General features: G+C 44.8%; 1 protein-coding gene across 1 annotated transcript in view; it reads left to right on the top strand.

The window, feature by feature from the left end:
- The window catches only part of LOC126471217 (diacylglycerol kinase gamma-like), a 446,798-nt gene that overhangs the window by 93,170 nt on the left and 340,667 nt on the right, over nt 1-12,961 (top strand). The window contains exon 2 of the mRNA XM_050099340.1: nt 6,804-6,910. Coding sequence (XP_049955297.1) covers nt 6,832-6,910 — 79 coding nt within the window. The 5' untranslated portion in view covers nt 6,804-6,831. The remainder of the gene's footprint in view (nt 1-6,803; nt 6,911-12,961) is intronic.

The raw sequence follows: 12,961 nt of genomic DNA, 5'->3' as shown, positions 1-12,961 counted from the left end.
GATCTCCTACACTGGCCGTACACCACTGGTGATCGTCGAGGGGACACTGAATAGTGCACGGTACATCCAAACCGTCATCGAACCCATCGTTCTACCATTCCTAGACCGGCAAGGGAACTTGCTGTTCCAACAGGACAATGCACGTCCGCATGTATCCCGTGCCACCCAACGTGCTCTAGAAGGTGTAAGTCAACTACCCTGGCCAGCAAGATCTCCGGATCTGTCCCCCATTGAGCATGTTTGGGACTGGATGAAGCGTCGTCTCACGCGGTCTGCACGTCCAGCACGAACGCTGGTCCAACTGAGGCGCCAGGTGGAAATGGCATGGCAAGCCGTTCCACAGGACTACATCCAGCATCTCTACGATCGTCTCCATGGGAGAATAGCAGCCTGCATTGCTGCGAAAGGTGGATATACACTGTACTAGTGCCGACATTGTGCATGCTCTGTTGCCTGTGTCTATGTGCCTGTGGTTCTGTCAGTGTGATCATGTGATGTATCTGACCCCAGGAATGTGTCAATAAAGTTTCCCCTTCCTGGGACAATGAATTCACGGTGTTCTTATTTCAATTTCCGGGAGTGTATTTCTGTAGATGCTCACGACAGTAGCACGTGAACATTCGACCAGCTTCGCCGTTTCCGAGGTACTCGTTCACAGGCTCGTCGTAATAATAATAATCTGCCCACTGTCAAAGTCGCTTATCTCAATGGATTTCCCCATTTGCAGCCCACATCTTCGCTAGGGTGATACCCCGTCGCTGCCTTCTCCTCTTACACGCTTCTGTTCCCGCACCATGAGGGTGAGCATAATGTTTTGGCTTATCAGTGTACAACACGAGGGTTCTTCAAAATGAAAGTTACACATTATTATGGCAGGTCAAATAACTTTTACTGAATGCTGCACTATACTTCAAAGTGACACGGGGCCCGAGGCAGTCAGCTGGTGAGTAGCAAGGTGCCATAACGACAAGGTTCCACGAGGCAAAGGACTTGTGCGCAGTCACAACGAATACTGTGAAGCGCTACCCTCGGGGTGGTTCAGACGAGGGCGCCCCTTGGTGGGCACTGAAGTGGCACCAGTAGACCGCTGTTAGCTGTTGGGAGCTCGAGACATAAATGGCTCTCCGCGGGCAGAATGCCGGCATACTTACACGTCTGCGGAAGGGTACAACTGAGGCATCACTAGATGACGGACCGTGCAGACGTAAATTAATGCCTCGGGCTTGCGGGCTTTCAAACAGTAATGCATGAAATGATGTTGGTGTGGCACTCAACTACAAACCCTCACAATGGGAGGCCGCCAATTGCGAAATTCCGGCAATCAGTTGCAACAATTATGCATATAATAAGTTGTTGAAAGTCGTTTGTCGTGGAAAAACTGGCGACTTCGAACATCATTATGTTTTCCGCAAACAAAGTTGTATTTCACAAATGTTATTAATTGTCTTCATAATGTTAACCACGCATAGTTAACGGAAGTCGTAGAAACGATATTCCGAAACGAATACGTATAGCGTAAGTCAAACGTTCGGATTAGAATAGAGACCCCACGAACACAAATTTGCTGTAGCAGGTATGAAATATAAACTCCGTTACTCGCTCGTTACACTTGAATGACTGATGTTGAATGGGCCGAAACGAGCCGCCGCATAACAGCGTAGTTGCCTGCTAACTTCGGAAGAAGGTAGATGCGGTCCCTAGCGCAACTTATAACATTGTCGAAAATCAGTGCGGACGTGAAAGCTTTGGTACACCCTGTTAAAAAAAACGGAAAAATGGAGGCGGTACAATTGGAGAGCGATCCGCCTTCACCAACATGCATAAGCAATTCATTAATACTTTATATATATATATATATATATATATATATATATATATATATATATATATATAGGGCTATTACAAATGATTGAAGCGATTTCATAAATTCACTGTAGCTCCATTCATTGACATATGGTCACGACACACTACAAATGCGTAAAAAAACTCATAAAGTTTTGTTCGGCTGAAGCCGCACTTCAGGTTTCTGCCGCCAGAGCGCTCGAGAGCGCAGTGAGACAAAATGGCGACAGGAGCCGAGAAAGTGTATGTCGTGCTTGAAATGCACTCACATCAGTCAGTCATAACAGTGCAACGACACTTCACGACGAAGTTCAACAAAGATCCACCAACTGCTAACTCCATTCGGCGATGGTATGCGCAGTTTAAAGCTTCTGGATGCCTCTGTAAGGGGAAATCAACGGGTCGGCCTGCAGTGAGCGAAGAAACGGTTGAACGCGTGCGGGCAAGTTTGAAGCGTAGCCCATGGAAGTCGACGAATAAAGCAAGCAGGGAGCTAAACGTACCACAGCCGACGGTTTGGAAAATCTTACGGAAAAGGCTAAAGCAGAAGCCTTACCGTTTACAATTGCTACAAGCCCTGACACCCGATGACAATGTCAAACGCTTTGAATTTTCGACGCGGTGGCAACAGCTCATGGAAGAGGATGCGTTCAGTGCGAAACTTGTTTTCGGTGATGAAGCAACATTTTTTCTTAATGGTGAAGTGAACAGACACAATGTGCGAATCTGGGCGGTAGAAAATCCTCACGCATTCGTGCAGCAAATTCGCAATTCACCAAAAGTTAACGTGTTTTGTGCAATCTCACGGTTTAAAGTTTACGGCCCCTTTTTCTTCTGCGAAAAAAAGGTTACAGGACACGTGTATCTGGACATGCTGGAAAATTGGCTCCTGCCACAACTGGAGACCGACAGCGCCGACTTCATCTTTCAACAGGATGGTGCTCCACCGCACTTCCATCATGATGTTCGGCATTTCTTAAACATGAGATTGGAAAACCGATGGATCGGTCGTGGTGGAGATCATGACCAGCAATTCATGTCATGGCCTCCACGCTCTCCCGACTTAACCTCATGCGATTTCTTTCTGTGGGGTTATGTTTAAACCTCCTCTACCAAGAAACGTGCCAGAACTGCGAGCTCGCATCAACGATGCTTTCGAATTCATTGATGGAGCATGCTGCGCCGAGTGTGGGAGGAACTTGATTATCGGCTTGATGTCTGCCGAATCACTAAAGGGGCACATATCGAACATTTGTGAATGCCTAAATAAACTTTTTGAGTTTTTGTATGTGTGTGCAAAGCATTGTGAAAATATCTCAAATAATAAAGTTATTGCAGAGCTGTGAAATCACTTCAATCATTTGTAATAACCCTGTATATATATATATATATATATATATATATATATATATATATATATATATATATATATATATATATATTTGAATTACAAAAACTAATAATAAAAAAAATTGCATGGCGCGAGATTCGATCCGGCGACCTTCGGATGACTAACCCGAGCGCTTACCGCTGCGCCACGACGGTGGAGAAAATTACTAATCGTCGAGAGTATTTCACCGCAACGGTTTCTTTTAACTGTCGATTTTCTCGACAATGGCTGAGAAGTGCATCTCGGTGCTTTGCCACATTACACCTCTGGCCATGAGCTTTTATTATGCGCAGTATGAATCGAGTCTGAATTTCACAATTGGCGGCCTCCCCTTGTCAGACTCAGAGTTGAAATATTAAAAGTTTTGGCTGGTTTCGTTGCCTAGGGGCGGGGATATGTAGTTGCCGCATTACAAGCCAAATACTGCTGCGTCTGCAATATACAATATGAATATACACATGAATCGAATGGTCGAAGGTTCCTATCACTCGGCAATCGCGAATGTAACATAGAAATTTATAAATAAACGATTGCAATAAATAAAATCTGCAGGTATATCTTAACGACTTTAAATGATGAGTACGATAGTAGAAGTACTTTTGAGAATGTGGTATATTTCTGTAAAACACTTAATGGTGTCGATGGTCCAGCAATTAAATAAAATATAAGTTGAATAACAAGAATACAATAGATTCCTACTGCACGTAATTAGTTACGAATGACAACATAGCTCGCGAGATATTCACTTCTAAACGCATACTACGTTTTCACTGTAGAAACCTTGAAATCTCACAAGTCTGCACTCCGAAGTATTTCTATCTCTCGCAACCACGTGCAAACCGTTCGACACTCGCAGTCTCTCTCGCGACTGTGCGTCCCTCGCGCTGTACTGTCCCAGCCTCCCCCGTGTCCTCTCCCGTACTCTTCTCCCACTTCCATCCAGTCCCCCCCATTCACGAGGGCTATGATTGGATAGAGCGCTCCCATCACGTCTTCAAGACAACACACATTCACAAACATAATGAAACACATTCGAAATACTGGATTTACATTTAAATAACTTGAAATTAAATAATACAGGGTGGCGCACGAAATGTGTTACCATTTTGTTTTTGAATATACACTTTATTGTCAATACAATCTGAAAGGAACATATACTACAATGAAGAGCTGTCCATGGAGATTTGTTCTAACTCAGCACATCCTCAATATGTCCACCATTTCGTTTCCTAACTTCCTTCAAACGAACACTGAAGTTAGTGATTACCCTACGGCACATGTCTTCCGTAATTTCACTGCAAGCTTGAGGAATAAGTCTTCTGAGCTCCATTAAATCACGTGCACGTTTCGGGAAAATTTTTTCCTTTAGGTACCCCCAAAGAAAAAAGTCTGGACTATTGGGGGGGGGGGGGGGGGGGGAGCAATTTTGTCCGTCATTGAAACGACCTGGAAACCTGAGTGAAATGATCCGCATGTCGAAATGCTCGTTTAGAAACTCGAACACAGTATTTGCAGTATGTGGCCTTGCTCCATCATGCATGAACCACTGCGTGTTGAAGGGCAAGGCAGTAGCAAGAAGCTGTGGAATGAAGCTATTGCGAAGCATGCTCAAATAACGCTCGCTGTTCACAGTTTCTTCAAAGAAAAAGGATCCAATAAGTCCTTAACTGGAAATTGCTGCCCACGCTGTAATCCTCGGAGCATAATGTTCATGAATCACTTGTGGGTTTTCAGTGGCCCAAAAGAGTACATTTTGTTTGTTAACCACACTGTCTAAATGAAAATGCGCCTCGTCTGAAAACCAAACGTTGTTGAGAGTTTCTTCCCTATCCTCTGCCCACTGAGCAAACAGAGGTCTCTGCTGCTTGTGTTCTTCAGCAGGCTTCTGTGCACAGGTCATCTTGTATTGGCACATATGGAGGTCACTTTTAAGAATGCGTTCAACGGAACGTCTGGATATTCCCAGTTGCACTGCTGCCTTTTTACACGATTTCCCGGGACTTCTCTGTACAGCAACTCGTACCGCTTCAATATTCTCCGGCGAACAAACAGGCTTAGGCCGAGGTCGCTTCGCTTCCAATACTGTTCCTTCCTGTACAAATTTATCGTACAACCTGTGGATGATCTTCTTGCAAGGGACCTATCGTGTGTTAAACTGTTGTCGAAAACGCCTCTGAGTCACAACAAGGCTTCTCGTTTCATGAAAAAGTAACACAACTGCCGATCGTTGCTGTGTCGTCAGTCTTCCATTGTCAGCCATTGCTGCTTACTAGTTCAAATGGCTCTGAGCACTATGGGACTTAACATCTATGGTCATCAGTCCCCTAGAACTTAGAACTACTTAAACCTAACTAACCTAAGGACATCACACACATCCATGCCCGAGGCAGGATTCGAACCTGCGACCGTAGCAGTTGCGCGGTTCCGGACTGAGCGCCTAGAACCGCTAGACCACCGCGGCCGGCCTGCTGCTTACTAGTCTCCTAGCGGCAGTATCATGAATTACACCTCATTTCCTAACTCATTTGTTTTTCCAAGCTCTGCTGGTATTGCTGTAGAGATCCCAGCGGGATATCTAATGTGCGTCGTAAATTGTGAAAGAACAATTGGTAACACATTTCGTGCGCCACCCTGTATAAGCATGCTGCTACCGTTTTTTCGTGTAACTGTGGAGTACTTATGGCCTGACGTGATCGATAGTAATCGGTCACTTTGACCTCAAATAACTCGTGTACTATTCAAGTTACATGCCTGTAATTTATACCAATTTAAGTTCACACTAATAGCTTTCTAAAGACACGACGATCGGCGCATTCGCATGAAACGTTTAGATTTTGGAAATTCATTGCTGGGTCTTAATTGTATAATTTACAGTCAGATACTAGACTTTAAAGTAATAAAGATATTGAAAATCTGATTACACCATCAGAATCGTCATGCAAATAATGGTAACGTTTATGTGTCTTTTTAACGTATCATGATTCCTCTGGCTATTATTATTCAATACATGAGCTGTGAAATGTCTGCCACGATGGTTTCACAAAGTGCGCCATCTTTGGCAGTCCCGGCATACAAGTCTCTTTCCTCGACACTGCGTCACTATGGAATTGGCAGCCATGTGCTCGGGCTGGACCCCTGTTGCTACGGCCAACTTCCAGCACCACGTGGTCGGCCTGCCTAGCGGCCCGCGCCTGCTAAGGGCCCGTGCGGCCACGCCAACTCCGAACACAGAATATTTCCAGGGCGCCACAACTCGTCCGTTACCTCACAGACTGCAGCGTCGATTGCTGTCAATTGTGACACTGGCACTCCTGGACGCTGTGGGGACTGCTGGCGGCTTCACTGTACACAGCACCTTGCCTCTTCTGTTTACAAATAACCTGTGTGAAGCAGGACCCGTACCTGGTCTGCGAAACATACAAGTAAATGGGCTGGCCGAAACACAGAGGGGGCAGCACTACATACTCAACACCTGCAATTGCGTAACTTTATTTTCTTCCAGGCTATAATTAACATTTTATGAACGTCTGTGAGGGAGGCAAACGATAATAATTTTTGTTATTTGTTTCAGAGCGGTCGCGTGGCGTTGAAGGCTCTATATGAGTCGGAAGGAGAAGGACCTGCAGTGGGAGAAACTCTCCCCTGCAGAGTTCCAGCAACTTCAAGATCTCCAGTCATGTAAGTACTTCGAAATTTTCAAGTTATCGGGATATAATTTACAGGCTGTCTATAAATTGTACTGATGTCAGGGTGCTGCTATATGAGTCGGACCTGAAAGAACTAAAATAACTTGAGACAGGGTTGCAGCCTGTCCTCTATGTTCTTTACTTTGCACACGGAAAAAGCAGTAATGGAAAAGAATAAGAAATTTGGAAAATGAATTAGTTTTCAGGAAGAAGAAATAAAAATTTCAGGGTTTACTGATAATATTCGAATTCTTTCGATTCCGCTAAACAAAGAACTGTATCTACCAGGTTGGTGTGAGCCATTGGAGTGTTAGATTCGAGTAAAATTTAGTTTCGTGTGACATGTGAGAGTAGGAATCGCGCTCTGAGGGTTCCGTATAAACGCAATTATGTACAGGGTGATCATAATTAAAGTTAAACTTTCAAACCACTGGTCAGATTTACGCCGAATTGCAACGGTATATTATCGGAGAAGGGGGAAAACGTATGGCAGAAAAACAAATACTTACAAAGTGCAGCAACAGATAGTGGTCGACTACACTTGACAATGCCTAAGGTGGACGTTCGACGTTAAACAAACTCTGCTACTCAGCGTGAATGGGTGTACAGGTGTGATACTGTTAGTTACATAAGCCCATCCACCACGGCAATGTCATATAACTTCGGATGGGAAAAATCGGTTTTTAACTGTCCTGAGGCCAAGAAACGCATACATTCATCTCTCACGTCTGTTTTTAATTGTCATGAGGCAAAAAAAGCAATAAAACCATCAATCACATCGGTTTTCAATTTTCCTGAATCCAAAAACCCCATAAAAAGCATCAATCACATCGGTTTTCCATTGTCCTTAGGCCAAAAACCGCATAAAAAGCACAATCAAAATCAAATCGGATTATTAATTTCAGTGTGACTGGCGCCAAACATATTCAATATTCTGTCTGCTACAAGTTGAAATCGAGAAACAGCATGATCTACAAGTGATCGAAGTGTTTCCGGGGACAAGTTCAGAATGTGTTGCGCAATGCATGCCTTGAGTGCAGCTAAGTCTGCAAGCGGAACACTCAGCACAACGTCTTTCAGATAGCCCCACAGCCAGAAGTCACACGGGTTAAGATCAGGCGATCGCGACGACCAGGCTGTAGGGAAATGGCGGCTGATAATTCTAGCATTTCCGAAATGGTGCTTCTGCAGCTGCTTAACTGGATTTTCAATGCGCAGAGTTGCGCCATCTTGCACAAAAATGATCCCGTCCACGCATCCACGCTGTTGGAGAGCTGGAATGACGTGGTTGCGCAAAAGACACTCATAGCCCTTACCAGTGACGGTACAGGACCGGAAGCACCTGTCTCTTCCAAAAAATATTGCCCTATGATAAATGATGCCGTAAACCCGCACCACACAGTGATCTTTTGAGGATGAAGTGGTACTGGTTGATTTTCGTGTGGATTTTCCGTTTCCCATATTCGAAAATTCTTTGTATTGACATATCCTGTCAGATGGAAGTGGGCTTCGTCTGATCACAAAAATCTTTCACGGCTAATCATTGTCCACTTCCATGCGAGCAAGAAATTCTAAAGCAAAGGTCTCTCTTGCTGGCAGGTCAACAGGAAGCAATTCGTGCACATGGGTAATTTTGAATGGACAGCAAAGAAGGATTCGCAGGCTTGAATCCTGCCTCGGGCATGGATGTGTGTGATGTCCTTAGGTTAGTTAGGTTTAACTAGTTCTAAGTTCTAGGGGACTAATGACCTCAGCAGTTGAGACCCATAGTGCTCAGAGCCATTTGAATTTAGCAAAGAAGGATGTTTCGTAAGATTTTACGCACCTTGATAACGGGTATGTCCCATGTTCGGGCAATTCTCCGCCCACTATACGTTTGCACACCCCCTCTCGTCTCCTCCTCCATTGCTGTGGCCACTGCTTTCACTGACGTCGAATCAATTCGTTTCCTCCCTCTACCAGGTTGCACACCAAAAGAACCTGTCTTTTCGAATTTGCGAACCATTCTCTCCAGACCAACGGCAGTCATCGAACCAACGCCTTTTTTCAAACCCTTCAGTGTTCGGAACTTCTGCAGAGCGACGTGTGCACAGTCAACATTCCTGTAATACAGCTTTACAAGCAGAGCGCGATCTTGCATTGAGACAGTCATGGTGAACGTCGCAGACGCGAAAGGAGGAAAAGCCGTTTACCCGGCGTGTTTGTACCAACTTCAGTGGGTCGTGCGCATGACAGGTGTTTTCATTTACGTATTCTGGAACATACAGCGCCATCTATTGATCAATTGTCACACAATTTTTTTCTTCTGCCATACATTTTCCCATTCCGCCGATAACATTCCGTTTCAATTTGATATCATTCTGACCAGTGGTGTTATTTCAACAGCATTTTGAAAGTTGAACTTTAATTAGAATCACCCTGTATATAGATATTAGGGGCAGTCAAATGAAAGCCGGGTACAGACACGCATTAAGACATTTATCCCACTGGGAGACAAGACGAGACGATCAATTCCTATTGTGTGGAATGCAGTCGACCGTTGACGGATCCACAACCACATCCACTCTTGCACTTCCTTGGAGTGAAACCTACGTCCACGCATGTCTGTCTTCAGACCGCCAGAGATACGAAAATCGCATGGAGAAATTTGCGAGCTGTACGGAGGATATTGCAGTGTTTCCCACCCAAACTGCTGAAGCTTAGCCTTCGTCCGATTGGCACTGTGGGATCGGGCATTCTTGTGCAACAGGGTGATTACGTCCTACAACATTCCGACAGCTCGAGGGCAAGAGGCAAAGCCAAGAGGAGAAACATCCAACATCTATCTCACCCTAAATATCCAAAGCTTTTTCAGTTTCTCGCGGCGTAATGAATAGTCAATTAAATTCCGGGCATGCAGTCGTTCAAATAAAATTTCCTCCATTGGTACTTCGGCCGCGTATCGTCCGGACATCCTCAGAGTGAGTCACAAGACTGACGACAAGATTTTTTTTTTTTTTTTTTTTTTTTTGCATATTGTGTCCAAAGAGTGATCGCCTTTGGCGATATTTTTGTTCTGGAGTGGCAAGGTGTGAAAAATGGTTTCACTTTATTCTGTATTCGCTTGCAAAGGGGCTTGGGCTCTCTGTGGATCCTTGAGTCCTTTAGGGGTGTTGGTTCGGTAGTCGTACGAGTGATGGACAGTAATTACACAGAATAACTGAAGATAGCATCATCTTTGATGGTCCTGTGGGGGTGCAATAATGGCTCGAGGCACCTTGTATCTGTACCAATGTTGTGGTAGGCTGACGACAAGATGCCAATCGCGGTCTTATATGCTCCATCACGGCGGTACTGCGCATGCGGGTCACAGACGCTGGTCGGCGTCAAAGAAATACGCTTACACATGCGCCGCCTGTGGCGAAGGCGTTAAAAAATGGCTCTGAGCACTATGGGACTTAACTTCTAAGGTCATCAGTCCCCTAGAACAGGATTCGAACCTGCGACCGTAGCGGTCACGCGGTTCCAGACTGTAGCGCCTTTAACCGCTTGGCCACCCCGGCCGGTGGCGAAGGCGTTAAGACATTCGATTCGCTTATCGATCTATGTTCGGCGGCGGTAACACCATGACGACTTACCTGGAGTTTAATTACTCCAACATCCGGATTCCATCCTTTGTCCAAATTAAAACCATTATGTCTATTTATTAAATTATTAGCTAATCTAATCTCTACAGCTTCCTTTGAAGACAGAATCCCAAGAGGAAGAGGTGGATGTTAAAATCTTCACATCACTGTAATTCATGGAATGCCTTATATCTACGAGTATACAATGTCCGGCCCCAGCTGACTTTCTGGCTGTGATAAGCGTGTATATCTTCGATGGTCCACGCATCTCTCATGAACGGTGCATGTTGTTTGACCTATGTATGACTTCTCACAATTTCCACAAGGAATCTGATACACACCCGCTTTACGGAGAAGTAAATAGTCCTTTACAGAGCAATCTTCAAGGGAGGTAGGGGGGCAGAAGATCATCGTAACACACTGTTTCTCAAGAATACGGCCTATCTTTGAGGAAAAAGCACCCACACAGGGCAAAAACGCACTTGATCTGAAGGAATCAAGTGTACTGTAACCTACTTCCTTTGTTTTCGGATTGCAAGGAATCAGTTCCCCACAGTCGTTTAATGAACAAAGTAAGAGCATATGGACTATCAGACCAGTTGTGTGATTGCATTGAAGAGTTCCTAGATAACAGAACGTAGCATGTCATTCTCAATGGAGAGAATTCTTCCGAAGTAAGAGTGATTTCAGGTGTGCCGCAGGGGAGTGTCGTAGGACCGTTGCTATTCACAATATATATATAAATGACCTTGTGGATGACATCGGAAGTTCACTGAGGCTTTTTGCGGATGATGCTGTAGTATATCGAGAGGTTGTAACAATGGAAAATTGTACTGAAATGCAGGAGGATCTGCAACGAATTGACGCATGGTGCAAGGAATGGCAATTGAATCTCAATGTAGACAAGTGTAATGTGCTGCGAATACATAGAAAGAAAGATCCTTTATCATTTAGCTACAATATAGCAGGTCAGCAACTGTAAGCAGTTAATTCCATAAATTATTTGGGAGTAGGCATTAGGAGTGATTTAAAATGGAATGACCGTATAAAATTAATCGTCGGTAAAGCAGATGCCAGGCTGAGATTCATTGGAAGAATCCTAAGGAAATGCAATCCGAAAACAAAGGAAGTAGGTTACAGTACACTTGTTCGCCCACTGCTTGATTACTGCTCACTGGTGTGGGATCCGTACCAGATAGGGTTGATAGACGAGACAGAGAAGATCCAACGGAGAGCAGCGCGCTTAGTTACAAGATCATTTAGTAATCGCGAGAGCATTACGGAGATGATAGATAAACTCCAGTGGAAGACTCTGCAGGAGAGACGCTCAGTAGCTCGGTACGGGCTTTTGTTGAAGTTTCGAGAACATACCTTCACCGAGGAGTCAAGCAGTATATTGCTCCCTCCTACGTATATCTCGCGAAGAGACCATGAGGATAAAATCAGAGAGATTAGAGCCCACATAGAGGCATACAGAAAATCTTTCTTTCCATGAACAATACCAGAATGGAATAGAAGGGAGAACCGATAGAGGTACTCAAAATACCCTCCCCCACGCACCGTCAGGTGGCTTGCGGAGTATGGATGTAGATGTAGATCTAGAATTACTATCTTCTTCCCCATCACATACCTGCAGTCTACGTTTTACATTGAATGCTCTACGAATAGGTTGCGGAAAAAATCCATTCGCTTTAAAAATGCTCTTGAGGTCTGTGAGCTCTTCTTGCACATTATCTTTATCAGATATACAATGCCCCCTATGCACTAAGGTCTTAAGGTCACCTATGGTCTGTGAAGGGTGATGCCAGCTATTGGCATGTAGATATAGATCTGTATGTGTTGGTTTCCTATATACAGCAATGTCCTAATGTGCCATCAACTTTAAGACCAACGACAACAAATGGCTCTGAGCACTATGGGACTCAACTGCTGAGGTCATGAGTCCCCTAGAACCTAGAACTAGTGAAACCTAACTAACCTAAGGACATCACAAACATCCATGCCCGAGGCAGGATTTGAACCTGCGACCGTAGCGGTCTTGCGGTTCCAGACTGCAGCGCCTTTAACCGCACGACCACTTCGGCCGGCCAACGACAACATCCAAAAAGGGGAGGCAGCCGTCTTTTTCTATAGCCGCGCTTGACATCTTATCGTCAGTCTTGTGACTCACTCTGAGGATGGACGGACAATACGCGGCCGAAATACCAGTGGAGTAAATTTTATTTGCGCGGCTGCATGCCCGAAATTTGATGAAATACCATAACTGTTCACACAAGTTTTAGGAAGGTCAAATTAAGACCTTATTCTTCGATCGTAGGGACCCTCTGGTCGAGCGTGGCACCACAATCAGTGCGCAGCGCTACGAAAAAACGAACTGCGAAGTGCCATTAAGTCAAATCTCCCGGAGATGCTGTCTTGGGGAAGCATCCTGAGGCCCG

The sequence above is a fragment of the Schistocerca serialis genome, chromosome 3 (assembly GCF_023864345.2).
Source record: "Schistocerca serialis cubense isolate TAMUIC-IGC-003099 chromosome 3, iqSchSeri2.2, whole genome shotgun sequence".
NCBI lineage: Eukaryota > Metazoa > Arthropoda > Insecta > Orthoptera > Acrididae > Schistocerca > Schistocerca serialis.
The sequence above is the reverse complement of the archived record's forward strand: the minus strand, read 5'-3'. Positions and strand labels throughout refer to the sequence as shown.